Below are 16,935 nucleotides of genomic sequence, written 5' to 3' on the forward strand. Positions count from 1 at the left end.
TATATATATATACCACATCTTCTTTATCCATTTGTCTGTCGATGGACATCTTGGCTCTTTCCACAGTTTGGCACTCTATATCTCCATTTTAAAATAATATGAGAAAAAGAAAGCAAGTGACTAATATTAGATAAGTAGGCACGATCATTCATAGCTTTATTTGTGGTAGCCAAAAACTGGAAATAACCAAAATGTCTGAGTATATGAATGGTCAAGGAAACTGTGGTTCCATCCAAAGCATGGAATAATACTGAGCAATAAAAAGGAATGAACTATTGATAGAAGCATGCATCTTCAGGGCATTATGCTGACTGAAAAAAGCCAATCTCAAAATGTCAAAATTTGATTCCATTTTATAACATTCTCAAATGACAAAATTATAGAGATAGAAACAAATTAGTAGTTGCCAGGGGTTAGGGGTGGGAAGATGAGAGGTATGAGTGTCACTACAAAGGCAGGGAGGTCTTTGTGCTGTTTGGAATGGTTCTGTATCTTGATTGTGGTTGTGGTCACACAAATCTACATATGTGATAAGGTGGCATAAAACTATGCACATATATTGTACCAATGTCAATTTCCTGGGTTTAATATTATACCGTATAAGTATACTGTATAATTATTTCAAAATTCAAAATAAAACCAAAGAACTTTTATAAATAGTTATCTAGAAATTTCTTCACAGATGTTGATAGACCAAGCTGCTTTTAATTTATTATTTGAACAAGAAACAGACAAAATAGTACTGAGTCTAAGTTAAAAGAATTATTGGAAAGGGGCACTTGGGTGGCTCAGTCATTAAGCGTCTGCCTTCGGCTCAGGTCATGATCCCAGGGTCCTGGGATTGAGCCCCGCATCGGGCTCCCTGCTCAGCGGGAGGCCCGCTTCTCCCTCTCCCACTCCCCCTGCTTGTGATCCTGTTCTTGCTATCTCTCTGTCTGTCAAATAAATAAAAATAAAATCTTAAAAAAAAAAGAACTATTGGTAAGAAAAAGATTGTATCAATTTGATACTTAAATTTATTTAAACTCATATCAACATGAATAAGTAGTTTATGCTGTTTGTATCTTTTAAATTCAGTATTCAGTTTTCTTCAATAAAATATACACTTGTTATTTTATAGAAGGAGTTACTGAAATTAAAATTGTCAACACAAGATGGCACTAAATAAAAGAAAAAAACTTGGTTTTTAAAACTTGTAAGCTTTGCTACATACGGTTAAGACAAAGCTAAACAAAATATTTATCGAGTGAATCATTTAACTGTGCAGTTAGTGAAGTCCCAAATTTACATGAAAACCGAATGGTGTTCAGCTTCAATAATTTAGTTTTAATAACTGGTCCTGTCTTTACTAATCAGAACATTTAAGCATTACCGCATTTTCCAATCATGACTTAAATCTTCAAAGAGGTGCCCAAGAAAAGAACTCTTGTGAATTCGAGTCAGAAGCACCAGCCACAGTGAGACGTTAGCCTTCTCTCTTACTTCCAGTTTTCCAAACTGACGAATAGCTTTGAGAAACTGAGACTGCACCAGATGAAACAAAGTAAAGTTCGGCGAAAGGAGTTACCACACCTCAAAGAAGAAACACCCTTTGAAATGAGCAATTTGAACCAGAAATTAGAGGTGAGCCGTCTGTACTTTCTTAGTGTCTTTCATGCGTGGTCAGGGTTGATTTCTGCAGCTGTGGTGGACTGGCTGTCTCCGCCGCGCACCATGGCACGCACAGCTGTGGTAACAAACACCATTACAAATCAGCTTCTCATTCACTGTATTTTCTTACTGCACCTTCCCTTTAGGCACTTAGCGAATTAAAACATCACTTTGATTTATGCATCTTTTATACAGATCAGCATTTTGGAGAGCCCAAAAAAAAAAAAATAAGAGTTCAAAGAAACTGCAGATGTTGAGTGAAATTGAAGGATATCCCTGGGGTCTGTTAAATTGAATATCTAATAAATCTTTTAATGGCTATTTAACTATTAGGTACTTAAATCCCAACGAAGCCTCATAACAGTTTTTGGAACAGGGCTTGGCGTTTCAGGGTTTTTTTCTTAAAGAGGTAGTGCCACTCCAAGAGAGCCACCATATATCACCCAGAGCTTCTGAGATCTGTGTCCCTAAAAAGGCTTACTATTCACAGATGCACTTATTTTTATCCCTTAACTTCCCAACCTTGGCAAAAACAAACCTGCTATTTTTCGTCCCAGTGCTCTTGAGCACTCCTGGTAGAAGTCATGTAACAGCAGATAGATTCTACTATAAATTTCTGTTCTCTAACCTGAGCCCAGTTACTAGGACTTCCATTATTGTTCATTAATTGACCTCAAGTTAGCCCACTCCGTTCCTTCTTTTGTTCTCAAGCCCTAAATCCCAGCATCCCTCTCACCATCCCCAGCCAATGAGTTCCCTTTCTTCTTTTTAAGATTTTTTATTTATTTTTTGACAGAGGAAGAAACAGCAAGAGAGAGAACACAAGCAGGGGGAGTGGGAGAGGGAGAAGCAGGCTTCCCGCTGAGCAGGGAGCCCCATGCGGGGCTCGATCCCAGTACCCTGGGATCACGACCCGAGCCGAAGGCACATGCCCAACAACTGAGCCACCCAGGTGCCCCAAGTTCCCTTTCTTCTACTTCTCCGACAGATAATGGTTGGCCTCTCCCAGTCACCCAGGTAGATACTTAGGAATCTTTGATCAGTTCCTTTCTCTTACTCCTCATATTCCAGCCCAGATTTGCCCCTTTCCCTGGTGTCCTGCCTCTTATCTCCTTCCTCCTATCTAATTGTCGTTGCCCCGTTTGATTTTCATCATTTTACTCTTCAATTCACAGACCTTCTCAAACTTTCCCTCCAAAATATCTTTAAAAGAAGAAAGAAAATCTAGGATCATAGTCCTAAAACCAGCCTGTTGCAAGAACTTTGCTGGAAGGCTTGGGTTTTAGCTTTTAAATTCCTGTATTCTACTGAATAATATGTTGGTTTTTTTTTAAATACAAAATTACTACTGCTTAGTAAAATTGACTCTACAGGAAAATGCACCATGTGTAACCACCTGGCTCTTATGATGGTGTGACCAGACTGGCTTCAGAAATATCCTGGTCTCATAGAAGATGCTCAAAGATGTGCACTGTAATGTATATGCTTTCACTGAAAATGCAGAGATCAAGTCACCGATTAGCCTTTTGATTGACTTCTCATGGGGTTTTATGGGACAACCACAGTCATGTAAATTGTACAGCCAAAAAAAAAAAAAGTCCTGAAAGTAATATTAAATACTTTTTGTGAACACTTTTATATTTAGGGAATGAAATATTTACATAAAATAGATTTCATGAATTTATAGATGAAATTAGTAGCAAAATATGAGCTGGGGCACCTGGGTGGTTCAGTCGATTAAGCGTCCGATTCTTGATTTCGGCTCAGGTCATGATATCAGGGTCATGAGATCGAGCCCCATGTCAGGCTCCATGCTAGGCATGGAGGCTGCTTGAGATTCTCTCTCTCCCTCTGCCTCTGCCCTGCCCCTCCTCTCCTGCTTATGCTCTATCTCTCTCTAAGACAAAAACAAAAACAAAAAACAGAAAAATCTCTATGGATATAGATATATATAACCTGATAGGTTTGTACTTATATAATAATTTTTAAGCACACTGTGTAGGTAGTGTAATCTGTATAATTATGGAGACACTTCATGTACCTGTTTTTACTTAGAGCCATATGAAAAATTAATGTGTAAGAGATGGGCTGTCCCAGTTTTAGTCTACATCTAAGCATGTTTTTCCTTTGGGACAAATGTTTATTCATTGGTATAGTAATAGAGAAGTGCGAAATATCATGTTGATGTGGAAGAACATGACAGTTTATAATTTAAAACACTTCCTGACTGTCTCATTTATTTGCCTTGTGACCTACAGGCAAGTTGTTAGTCTCACAGAGATTTCATTTTTCACCAATAAATGGGGTTAAAATACCTTATAGGTGACATTGTGGTTATGGGAGAAAAAATACACATATGTATACATTTAGATGCACACTAAAACATTTACGGGTGAGAATACATGAGGTCTGGAAGTTGCCTTAAATTAGTCCAACAAAGAAAGGGTGGCGAGAGAGGCAGAATGGAGATGGTTAGGTTGATGGTGGTCAGACTGGGCGAAGGGTACACGGGAGTTTTTTAAATCTCTACTTTTATGTAAGTGTGAAATGTTCATACTAAAAAGTTAAAGCCATCTTACAGGTGGAGGTTTGTAGAGTCCCTGACATAGAACCATCACTAAAGAAAAGTTAGTTCCATCTTCCAGTATTTAGTAAAGGGATTAAAAAACGTATGTAGTAATGGACTTCCCCTAGAAACTCTAATCTTAATGACCCTGACCCACTCTCAACCTTGAAGACCCAGAAAACCTTTTCCAGCCATGGAGAACTTACTCTGGAGGTTTAGGCAAGTCTACAGACTCTCCGGAACCTGGCGGGGGACAAACTTGTCTCTACAAAAATCCTCCTAAAGGTCCCTAGGTCTCTATATGGTCCCATAACTACTGGATATATTGTGCTGGCTTGAAACCAGTCTTGAAACCAATACATCTGTAAGATCAAGAAAGCCAGGACTGTTGTGAGCATTGCTGATATGTCTGTGACCCATATTTCTAGCCTGCTTGGCCTCATTCTTGACCTCATTTCTACCTGTTGTAGAATTTGTAAAGAATTGAGGTTACTGCTCCTGCCTCCTCTTAAAGCATGCTGGGAAATACTTATTTTCAAGATTGAGATTGCTGGGTGGGTGTTGCTAAATATTAGTATTAACTGAAAGATATGAACCATGTAAGTCAACCTTGCCCATATTTTGAATTCTGACTCCAAAGACTCCCTCCAAAATTAAAAGTAAACAGGAATTTTAAAAATCTGCATTGTACTAATTTGAAATATTAGCTATTTTGTACAAGAGCCTAGTTTTGTAAATTTGTCACTATTATTGAAGACCCTGTTTTCGTGTACCTAATTTTAAATTGTTGAATGTCAGAATCAAGTCAATAACTTTATATGAACTGTTTCCATTTATCTTAATAAATATGGTCTATTTATCATAAGGTATTATCATATATTTAAAAGGGGCCTAGCCACATTTTTCCAACCTTATGACCACCACTCAATTTTAGGTCATCTTTAATTACTGTAAGGGGCCTCCTTAATTTATAGCCTTCCTTGAATGATTAATTCCCAAAACCATATCCTTTCCTTGTGTTAAGTTGTGAACATTCATGTTCTACAAATATACTACTTTGAACAAAAACTTGTAGAACCGAGTATGTTGTATCAAGCTCATTCCACCACTTCTTCCCCAGGGTAGCTCTGCTGGTATCCTAAATTAGGCCTAAATTAGATAGTTGTTCTGTTCCCCAGAATGAGTTGATTTTGGCTTTACCTTGGACAGTAGCTTTGAAAACCACAAGGGGACAAAGTCACCAAATCAGTCAAAGCCTTATCCCATAAAAACAAACAAAATTAAGGATATAGGTTTGGTGACAAGAATCAGAAGCTGTTATCTAGTAATAAATCCAAGATGAGTGATTTAATATTTATTTTGTTTTCCAAATGGGGAAAGAATGAATGTAGTTGTTTAGAGTGAAGATGTACAAATGAAAGAAGCCTTAGTCATTGTGTTTTTAAGTGAATAATTTTCTTCAATTTATGTTTGTCCCTCCACTTTTTTAAAAGGAATTTAGAGCAAAGTCAAGAGAATGGGACAAGCAAGAGATACTGTATCAGACTCATCTGGTTTCTTTAGATGCTCAACAAAAATTATTATCTGAGAAGTGTAATCAATTTCAGGTACATTACCTAATACTATCCTCTTAGAAAAAATCAGAGGTTAACTATTACTATCTTTATAATCAATCTTATTGCAGATGGAAATGCCAACCAAGGGAAAATAACCAGAGTAGGTCTAACACTGGGTAAAGTCGCAAGTGCATGAAAATTTGTAATGGTGAATTTAGTCTACATGCCTCAAAGGATGGTACTTTTAAAAGTGACCGTTGTTATTATATCATTAAATAATGTATGTTTTTGCATGTCTATGGGCTAGTTGCTTAGAAAGTCTAAGATTGCTTGGTTCCTGACCTCAAGAACCTTACAGCTTAGAGGTAGAGATAACACATGTCCATATTTACAGATAATTAATGGCAAGCAAATGGGATATCCTTTTAGAGTTCAGAGGAGTAAGGGAAAAATTTGGGCTGAGATAGTGAGGAAATATCCTCCAGCAGGAGTAGGACTGGGGCTGGCCCTTGAAGAATGGATGTATTTTGAGACTGTATTTTGGGTGGTGGAAGTACCAGGAGCAAAATCACTGAAGCAAGAGAGCAAAAGGCAAATTCTGGGTTTAGAAAATGGGCCAATTGGTTGGGAGTCCCTGTGGAAAGCAAGGAACGGTAGGAGATGGTAAGCCTGGTGAGTTGAATACAGATTATAATAAGCCTTAAAGTCTCGGCCAAGGCATTTGGAATTTTTATTAACGCCAGTGAGAAATTATGGTTTTTGTTTGATTTGGGTTTTGTTTCTTATTTTTCATTCTTTACGTTACTTAAATTACCTAAGTTATATATGTTCTCTGAATCTAACAATACAAAATAATCCAATGTAAAATTAATAGCGTCTTCTCCATTCTTATCAATTTAATACAAAATAGGTGTTTTTCTTTCCATACTTTTTCTTTTGTTTGTACAAACATGTAAAGTATGTATTTGGGGGAAGTTGTATATTTTTTCCTTTTTAAAATTTTGTTGTTTTACTTAATAATTATCCTTCCTCATGAATATTCTTTCAAGTCATTACCTAATTCTGCATAATATTTAATAGAATTTTGTTTCTATTACCATATATATCATAGTACATTGTACCTATACCTTAATTCTTCCAATCATTTCCTTATTGATGAACATTCAAGTTGTTTCTAGTTTTTTTGCTATTATAATACTGTAATAAATATCCTTGTACATACATCTTCAAATGTTATTATTTTTCTTTTGTTAAATTAAAAATCCTAGAAATGATTCTTGAGCCAAAGAGTATTATGTCCATTCAAATTTTTTAAATAAATACTAGCTAGCATATTACTTCCCAAAAGGTTATAGTAATTTCCATTCATGAACAGTCTATGGGGTACTCGTACTTTCACCAACATGGAATGTTATCAGTCTTTTGATTTTTACCAACTTGGACTGATAGCAGAATGGCTTGATTTGTTTTGCATTTCTCTGACTACTTGTAAGAGCATCTCTCCTATCCTTCTTAGTCTTTTCCATTTCCTTTTCTGTGAATTGCCTGTTTATAAATTTTGCCAATTCTTCTTTTGTGTTGTTTCTCTTTTTCTTATGAATGTGTAGAAGTTTTTGTACATTAAGAATTATTAACCCTTGTTATATGTGTTGACAACTCTTTCCTACAATCTGTCTTTAATTTTATTTTTCATCCTATAGACCTTTTCAACTATTGTGTAATTGTATCCACGATTTTCCTCTTCTGAACATTTTTTCTTGCTTAATAAGATTTCCCTACTCTAAGCCCCCTCCCCTACTCTATGTCTGCTCTGAGGTTCTACAAATATATTTTCTCTTTACATCATCCGAAATTGAGGTTTTAGAAAAAAACACAAGACTGAATTACAGAGAGCGAAGCTCCATTATAAACATATTGAAAAATATTTCTCCCAAGTCTTTTCTGTCATTCTTGAATGTTGTTTATGGAAGCTTAAATACAATGTTCTCCGTTTCATCGACACAGTCTTAATTTTTCTCAGAAACAGGCACAAAGTTACCAAACTCAACTCAGTGGTAAAAAACAGTGCACAGAAGACAGCAGCTCAGAAGATCCTCAGTTGATGTGTGACCTGGATCACAGTTGCGAAGCCAGTGAAAGAGATGAGTTCATTATTGAAAAACTAAAGTCAGCTGTGAGTGAAATAGCATTAAGCAGGAATAAGTTACAAGATGAAAATCAGAAGCTCTTACAAGAACTGAAGAGGTACCAAAGACAGTGCCAGGTGATTCTTTATTTTACAACTGATACTGTCCATGAGTTGTAGAAATCATGACTGAACAGGTATATGGATTAGAAAGCTAACTTTCTATTCCATGTGTAAATTCATTTCCTAATTCCTCTTAGTAAGTAATTCTCACTTGATGAGTAAATTCAGCAATCCCATAGATGCTATTCCCCACCAGAGTGAACGTGAGTTCTAGCAGTATAGAATGATTCATTACCAGGATAGAACAGTGCTCACTTACAGACCCCGGGGCCTAACACCTGTGGCCCTCTGGCCCCATGCTGCCCTGTGTCCCCGCGATTCTCTCTGACCCTGTGCCTCCTTGACTTGCAGGATTCCTGGGTTGGAGATCCAGGAGATCAGTAAGGGTTCAACAATTTGATTACCTCAGTGAGAGGCACGGAGGTCACTCCCTGGGATTTATCACTGTTCACTTTACCATGATCATTTGCCAAGTAGCCTGGGGTTCGGGGTTTTTGTTCATTTGTTTGTTTTTAGGTAATCTCTACGTTGGCAAATGCGATTGCTGGTTTTTCTAAGCATTAATTTTCTTCTTAACCCAACAGTCTTGTCTGTCTCTTCCTTCCTCCCTCCCTTCCTCCTTCCTTCCTCCCCCCTCCCTCCCTTCCTTCCTTCCTCTCTCTTTCTTTCTTTCTTTCTTTCTTTCTCTTTCTTTCTTTCTTTCTTGTTTACTTCTGCATCACTAAGAAAGTAATACAGCATACATCAAAATTGGTCATTACCAATTTCTTTACTAAATATATATTTCTTATTCATGGATATCCCAGTTAGTTGACACATTCTATAGTTTTATCCCCCGTTTTGGTCTTCTCCCACCTACAAGCATTCAGCCTTTTTCTACCAACTCAAACATGTCAGCTGGCCCATTCTCAGTCCCACTCTGTCCCTTCCTCATGCTGAGATATACTTTGGAGGCCACTATCTGAGCAGACTTCCACTTCTTTAAGACATTCCTCAGGATCTTCTACCACTTAAACTCCCAGGGTCATTTTTTCGTCTTGCGCCAACTCCTCATCCTCCCATCCCGCCGCGTTATATATGGGATTAGTTCTTTTATTTCTTTCTCTGCCAACATCTACTCCTCCATGTTCCTCTTTCTCCATGTCTGTAGGGGGCCAAACACAAGGCTCCCAGCTTCTCTGCTTCCATGGCGTTTCTAAGAGAAGGACACCTCCTCCATCCCTAAATCCAGCTTCATGTGGGGAGGGGGGTGTTATTCTAATACAAATCGGAATATAGATGTAAACAAACAAAGCAAGCTAAACCACAAATCCTAAGCGCTGAACAAGCCACAAATTGTCTAAAAATAGGGGAGGTACTGATGGTGTTTTCTCCAGCTTTGCTATAACGTAGGTAAGACTAGCCCTTACTCTTCTACTCGAGAGGCTGTCAGGTGGCTTCCGTGTGTTCAGTTTGCCCATCAGCCTACTTGGTCCCTTCGGAGGGGCTTGCAGGACCTCTGCTTCTGAGGAGATTTTTCTCTCAGGGGCTTCTTTTTCCATCTCCCTGGGCCTGGGACAACTGGTCATGCCTCTGGCGTTTATTTCAAGACATTCTGCAGCTGTCTTTGAACTGCCAGAGTCTGCACCAGGATCACAATCAATAAGTAAGTAGAGTGTGTTTGTGGGTCGTTCCCACATTTTCTGCCCTGGGCTTTAGGTCATCCAGCACAGACTGGAGTTGGTCCTCTTTGTCCTTTTTCAAGGTCTTTTTGGTTCTGGTCCCCAGAAATCTATTTTCTGTTCTGTTCTCTTTAGTTTGCCCTAAACATATTTCATGAGTGAGCCCAGTTATGAAGTCTGCTTGTATGCTTCGGTGAGGCTCAGCTTCTTCACTAACGTCAGTTCCTTTTAATCTCGCCAAAAGAATTTTGTTTGGACCTATTACAGCATCCAAGAACATCCTCTTTTATAGGCTGAGGTTCAGCTTTTGCTTCTTTGGCTCACTTGTAAAATAGAAATGGCTACTCTTACCCTGTATTCTAGAAAGAGCCTCTGTTTCCCTCTCTTGGCAGCATGACTGACTTTCTCTGTCATGCTTTCCTAGACCAGCCCCATCTTTCTCCTTCTCAGAACTTTTTTATATTTTTCCAGGAAGGAAGTTGGAGAATCTGGTTAAAAGAAAGAATGTTGCAAATAGAGGAAGAGTGTACATTGAGAAACATTAATAAATTAACATTCCTAGTTCATAATCTCTTCCCTCTCTCCAAGTGAATGCCTTAAACGAATACTTCTCACACTGGCACTCCTATTGACAAGAAGAGAGAGAGTGCAACCAGAGAGTCTGAACGTGTAGCAGGAGGTTAGAGGCCTCAGACTACTTGAAGGCCAAGGCCTCCCTGTCCTTTAGCAATATCATTTAATTGATTTACCCTCCTGACCCAAGTTCAACAGGATATGACTCATCCTCCCGCCCACATAAGGGCTTACATGCATGCACCCTGAGAAGGCTCCGTAGCTCGTCTGGGCTAAGGAAAGTCCATGTTATCCACCTTGACTTTTCCTGATATATACGTATATCAACATACATAATAATTTACTAATATTCCTGAATATATACTAACAAAATAAAAACCCAGCTCCTCATAGAAGTCAATCAGTTGTGAAATATTCTTATTGTTATTTATACCAGAGGTTATAAAATAACAGTATTAGTTGCCCCTAATTGTTATGACTTTCCTTTAAATCAGTGATTCTCTAGTGGAGTGACGTTGCTCCCCAAGTGACACCTGGTGATGCTTGGATATATTTGTGGTTGTCACAACAGGGGAAAGGGATGCTATTGACATCTAGTGCGTAGAGGCCAGATATGCTATTATGCATCCTATAATGCACAAGACAACCCCCGCAACGAAGAATTATCCAGACCAAAGTATAGATAGTGCTGAGGTTGAGAAACCTTGCTTTAAGTTTTGAAATATTATTTTACTCATATTCTTTACCAGTTTTCTACTCTATTTTATGATGTTTTTCATAGTTAATGATACATTTTAATATGACTGTTATTTATTTTTATTTATATACCAATTTCTATGAGAAAATTTGCCAAAGTTATTTTTACAGATATGTATTCACTAAACAAAAATAATTTAGTTATTCTTGGATCTAGAAACATTATTAAATTTAAACTAAGAATCTCCATTTTATATTTTACAAAAGAATCACATGTATTAAAAAACAAACCAAATTATTCTGGAGTATGCTTGACACATAAAAATACGTTAAAGCTTTAATGAAAAGATCTTTAAGAAGTAGTTTGGTTTGGAAACTTCGAGGTAGCTAACAGATAAGATTTCTATGCCCAAGGAAACACTACTTGTTTTTGATGCCTGTAGAAGACAAATGCTGAAAATAATGCTTTCATTTGGCCTTTTCCCTGTTTTATTTCCAAATGTGACCTATGTTTCATTCTCTTGCTTTAAAGCAAATACGGAATAAGAAGATACCAATTATTTACTATTTGGTAGCTGATTTGAAGGTTTAAAGGCGAATTTCTAACTAAACAGATGGGCCTTAAACTTGTTTTACAAAATTTGTATTTTACCAAATGGGAATCATTAGAGGTAAATAATCACTTAGCCAGTGCATATATTTAGAAAGAAGTTTCTCTTCTCTTTTTGCAAAGACCTGTCATGTGACAGTGCTCCACATCTTGCACATGAATTTAAAAAGACTAACTATTTCAGTTTGAATTACTGTCACTTGTTGTATATAAAATTCTCTTTAGTTTACAACACACGTGAATGCCAGATGCATTTGGATTTTCACATGAATCACATCTTCTCACTTGTCTTTCCACAACTCTGAAATGTGTCAGTATACATATTAATCCCATTGCATATATTTATTTACTATGCTGTACTACACTCACATTTTTTAAATGTGCAGCATTTCCCATTGGAAGTTAATGACAAAAAGAAATTGTTCTGCATTTTTCTAAGAGCTGTGCCCCCCAACACTGACCTTTTAGTGTGCTTGTTAGTGGGTCGTTAACATACTAGAACCACACTGTGCAGTGAAATATAATGCAAGCCACAAATATAATTTAAGTTTTTCTAGTAACCACATCAAAAGAAGACAGAAGACATGGGTGAAATTAATACATAATAGTAATATATTTTACTCAATCCATCGTATATCTAAAGTGTTATCATTTCAACATACAATCAATGTAAAAAGTTATTAATGAAATAATGAGATATTTTCCATTTCTTTTCATACTAAGTCCTCAAAATCTGGTGTGTATTTACACTTACAACATATCTCCCAATTTGGAAGCCAAGTAGTCACTGGAAATACTTGACCTGTGTTTAGATGTCATAAAATTTACAGTTTAAAAAAGTAGATTTACAGGGGCTCCTGGTTGGCTCAGTCGGTATAGCATGCAACTCTCGATCTTGAGGTTGTGAATTTGAGCCCCGTGTTGGGGGTCGAGTTTTTAAAAAAAGGTAGATTTACATACCTAAGTTGTTCCAAAGAAACTTGAGAGTGTTTTAGTCACTGAATCAGGTACCAAAGAGTCACTTTCCTAAATATTTGCATCCACAGTGACAAATAATTAATTTGGCTTTTATGCAAAAGCATGCCAATTTTAAAGCTACATCTAAGTTAAACAAATTCACTAATCTGTGTCAACTCAGTATTATTAACATTGAATTCAAAGGGATATTGCATAGGTCAAAAAACAACTCTCAATTTATCTATATCAACAAAGCTTTTCTCATACTTTCATAGTCATTTTACATAATTCTGTCAATTATAATTAAAATCTTTTGCATATTCATTCATGTTAGAAAAACGTGTCAAATCATTATTATTGATTTATATTATGAAAAGTTTCAATTTTGACATAAATTCTCTTACCAGGATAGCTAGATCACAAATAAGCTTTTTTTTCCTTAGTGACATGATATCTCCAAATATCAGTCTTATAGATATTCTTTTCTAATAACAGTAAAGAAATAAACTATTATTATCACATTTTACAGAATTTTAATTAACCCTAGTCCATGGTGACTCTGCATTTCAAATTGGCCCGGGGCTAGGCCCTTTTTATACTCCCCCTCCCTGACTGAAGGAAGACCTAGTTGCCCACATGCAGCTTCACGTGGTGGCAAATTTGCAAGGCAGGGAGCCCAGATGGCGCCTTCTTCAATTGGCCAAAGTAATGGATGACATTCACATCAAGTCAGTTTGTTTTTCTACTTGCGAATCTATTGTTTCACATTTCTTTTGTTTATTTTGAAATTTTAGGCTCATCTGAAAAATCCCCACTGTTTGAAACAGGGACTTTATCCAAACACACCTTTATCCAAACAAGTTTATTAAATCACCTATTGGAATATATTTATCCTCTTATTTCCAAGTCAGTCCAGGAACTTCTGGGGCTAAAGTATTACAGCGAGGGGGGCACCTAGGTGGCTCAGTTGGTTAAGCGACTGCCTTCGGCTCAGGTCATGATCCTGGAGTCCCTGGATCGAGTCCCGCATCGGGCTCCCTGCTCGGCAGGGAGTCTGCTTCTCCCTCTGACCCTCCCCGCTCTCATGTGCTCTCTCTCATTTTCTCTCTCTCAAATAAATAAATAAAATCTTTAAAAAAAAAAAAAAGTATTACAGCGAGGTCCTTCCCCAAACCCAGGTCTCTAGGTCTCCTGGAAAATGTATAAATTTAAGGCTTTGGTTAAAAAAAAAAAAAAAAAGTTTCTCTGGGAACTCATATGTCCTATACTGTCTGCATAATTATATTTCTAGGCTCTGTGAATTTTGGGGTAAGAATTAATGAATAAGAAAACATATGCCCAGGGTGCCTGGGTGGCTCAGTCGTTAAGCGTCTGCCTTCAGCTCAGGTCATGATCCCAGGGTCCTGGGATCGAGTCCCACATCGGGCTCCCTCCTTGAGGAGAAGCCTGCTTCTCCCTCTCCCACTCCCGCTGCTTGTGTTCCTGCTCTCGCTATTCTGTCTCTGTCAAATAAATAAATAAAATCTTTAAAAAAAAAAAAATATATGCCCAAAGCTTGTACATGAAATTTTATAGCAGTGTTATTCATAATGGCCAAAAAGAAGAAACATCAAATGTCCAGCAACTGATGAACTAATAAACAAAAATGTGGTATATTCATACAATTAAATATTATCCATCACCAAAAAGGAATAAAATATTGATCCATGCTGTAACATGGATGAACCTTGGAAGCATTATGCTGAGTGAAAGAAGCCAGTCGCAAAGACTATGTCCAGAATGGGTAGTTCCATAGAGACAGAACGTACGTTCGTAGTTGCCAGGGACTAGGGGGATGGAAAATGGGAAGTGACTACTCATGGGTTTTGGGTTTATTTTGGTTGTGATGAAAATGTTCTGGAATTAGTAGTGATGCCTGCACAACTTCATGAACATACTAAGTCCACTGAATTACATACTGTAAATGGGTGAATATTATGGTACGTGGATTATATATAAATCTGTTATTGATATATACAGAGTTATTAAACAAATGATTTTTAAAGATGTCCGTAGTGTTTCCTACAGCCTTTATTAGCAGAGAAACCTCCTGCCCTCGTAACACCCCACCCTGTCTTTGCCAATAAACTACAGGACTGTTTCACTAATGTTGCATGAAACAAATTATTTTTGCATTTTGAATGTTCCAAAAGACCTGGATTTGTCTTTTCTAAAATCTGCCACTTGTAAGCTCTGTGACTCTGGACCAAGTCTGGCCCTCAATTTCCTCATCTACTAAAAGTGGCAATGGATTTGATGACCTGGGTCAGGTACATTTAATAAATATTAGTTTCCCTGCATAAGTGAGTAGAAGAAACCTGGTGATTTGAAAGGACTCTGCCATAACCTCTCTCCCATAGAACAGCCAAGTACTGCTGGAGAAAATCACTCATCGGGTCATGGTCACAAATCTCAAATGAGTACTCAACACTGCCAGGAATCCTCTTCTGTTGCTCCAATCAGCTAATTATACATTTCATTGCAGGCCATTTCAAACCTTCTCCACTCTCAAAAATCACTCCCATGGGCACGCCTGGGTGACTCAGTCAGTTAAGCATCTGCCTTTGGCTCAGGTCATGATCCCAGGGTCCGGGATCGAGCCTGCATCAGGCTCCCACTTAGCAGGGAGTCTGCTTCTTCCTCTGCCCCTCTTCCCCCCACCCCACCCCCATGCACGCTCTCTCTCTCCCTCTCTCTCAAATAAATAAAATCTTTTAAAAAATCATTCCCTTGCCCCTATCTCCCCTTCTCCTTCTAGTGCCATCTTTTTACTTCACAAGGAAAATAGAAGCCAACAGAGAGCCGCTGTCTTATCTCTCCATATCCAGTTGCATACACCTGTCTACATTCCATCTTCCTTCCTTCTTTCCTTTTGCTTTAGGCAATTCTTCCACCTGGGCTTTGGGACCCACTCCACCTACCTTCCCAGGAACCAACACCATTACCGTTACTCCTCCTCTCTCCTGCCTGGACCCTTTCCAACAGCTTTTAAACTTGCTCAAGCCTCTTATCAACAAAATAAAACACTGGATTCACAGGATTGCTGGTGTTTCTAGTTGCCAGATAAAGTAGGGCTATTACTGGGCAACAGTGGAGCCATAGACCACGGTTTATAACTCACTGTGTAGGCCAGCTTTGAAATTAGATTCTTCCTGGCTACTGTCTTTAAATTGGGCATTGTTGGCATTAATCCAAATTTTACACATTAATATTTTTTACATACCTTTATGATTCTCTCAGATTCACATACAGTGTGCCTGGATTTGTGTGATTAATGATTACTCCTTATCACTAGACTATAAGCCCACTGAGAACAGAGTCTATGTAACTTCAGTGTTGAGCACATAATGAGGACTCAGCAAATATTTGTTGAGTAAATGAATGAAGGAATGAAATTCTGTAAGACAGAGCCAACCAAGGACTCGACACCAGTTAATCTGGAATTAGGCTGGTTCATAGATGTTAAATGTTTTTAAATATATTGTAATCATGATATCCAAATGTGAGCACTGGACCTGTTTGATGTTTTTATGTAGGCCATGGAAGCAGGACTCTCAGAGGTGAAAAGTGAGTTACAGTCACGTGATGATCTCTTGAGAATTATAGAAATGGAACGATTGCAGCTGCACAGAGAATTATTAAAAATAGGAGAGTGCCAAAATACTCAAGAAAGTAAAAAAAGGTATATTCTTATTCTCAGCAGCCTGAGAGAAACAGTTCAAGACACGATGTCTGAGTATCTTAAGAGTTTTATATTTAAAACTAGAATTAAAAGTCTATTTGTTTTGTATTAACATGCTGTTAATTATTGGATAACATTTGGTATTAAAAATAAAATCCATGATCATTTCATCTTCAAAATGAGTATGTTTACTTACCTAGATAATTGTATCATATTCTGATTTATGGATACTTATGTATCATAGTGAGTCAGATATTTTCTTGGAACTTTTATTTTTCAGGATATTGTAAAAAAAAGTAGTATAGAGCTGATATTTAATTGTATATATTGATAAATAAGATTTATTCCATATTTTCAAATGCTTTTATTTTGACTGTCTATAAACCTGTTACTAACTTTTTCACTTGTAAATGTTGTATTTCTTTTGGTCTCCATACTCACTATCTTGTCAGTTCCATTAAGGGTTTTGTTACAACAGGTTTTTTTCCTCCTTTAAAAATCAGACAGATATTGTGTATTCCAGAACCACAGGGAAATGGGACTGCTAAGGATTATGAAATATTTATGCTTGTGAGTAGAAAGTCTGTTTGAACCATTCATTGATGTTCAAATTCTCATTGGAACTTGAATCCTTCTCAGATCTCAAGGCCAATGATAGGATTTTAAAAACTGACTAACCAAATGGTAAGGGATATTT

The 16,935-nt window shown here is 37.4% G+C and overlaps 1 protein-coding gene across 1 annotated transcript in view; it reads left to right on the plus strand.

Moving 5' to 3' along the window:
• DEUP1 (deuterosome assembly protein 1) overlaps positions 1–16,935 on the plus strand; it is an 80,420-nt gene that overhangs the window by 27,554 nt on the left and 35,931 nt on the right. The window contains exons 5-8 of the mRNA XM_081799015.1: positions 1,489–1,623; positions 5,710–5,823; positions 7,793–8,035; positions 16,093–16,238. Coding sequence (XP_081655141.1) covers positions 1,489–1,623; positions 5,710–5,823; positions 7,793–8,035; positions 16,093–16,238 — 638 coding nt within the window. The remainder of the gene's footprint in view (positions 1–1,488; positions 1,624–5,709; positions 5,824–7,792; positions 8,036–16,092; positions 16,239–16,935) is intronic.

Source organism: Leptonychotes weddellii, chromosome 11 (assembly GCF_054177405.1).
Source record: "Leptonychotes weddellii isolate Sample4059 chromosome 11, ASM5417740v2, whole genome shotgun sequence".
NCBI lineage: Eukaryota > Metazoa > Chordata > Mammalia > Carnivora > Phocidae > Leptonychotes > Leptonychotes weddellii.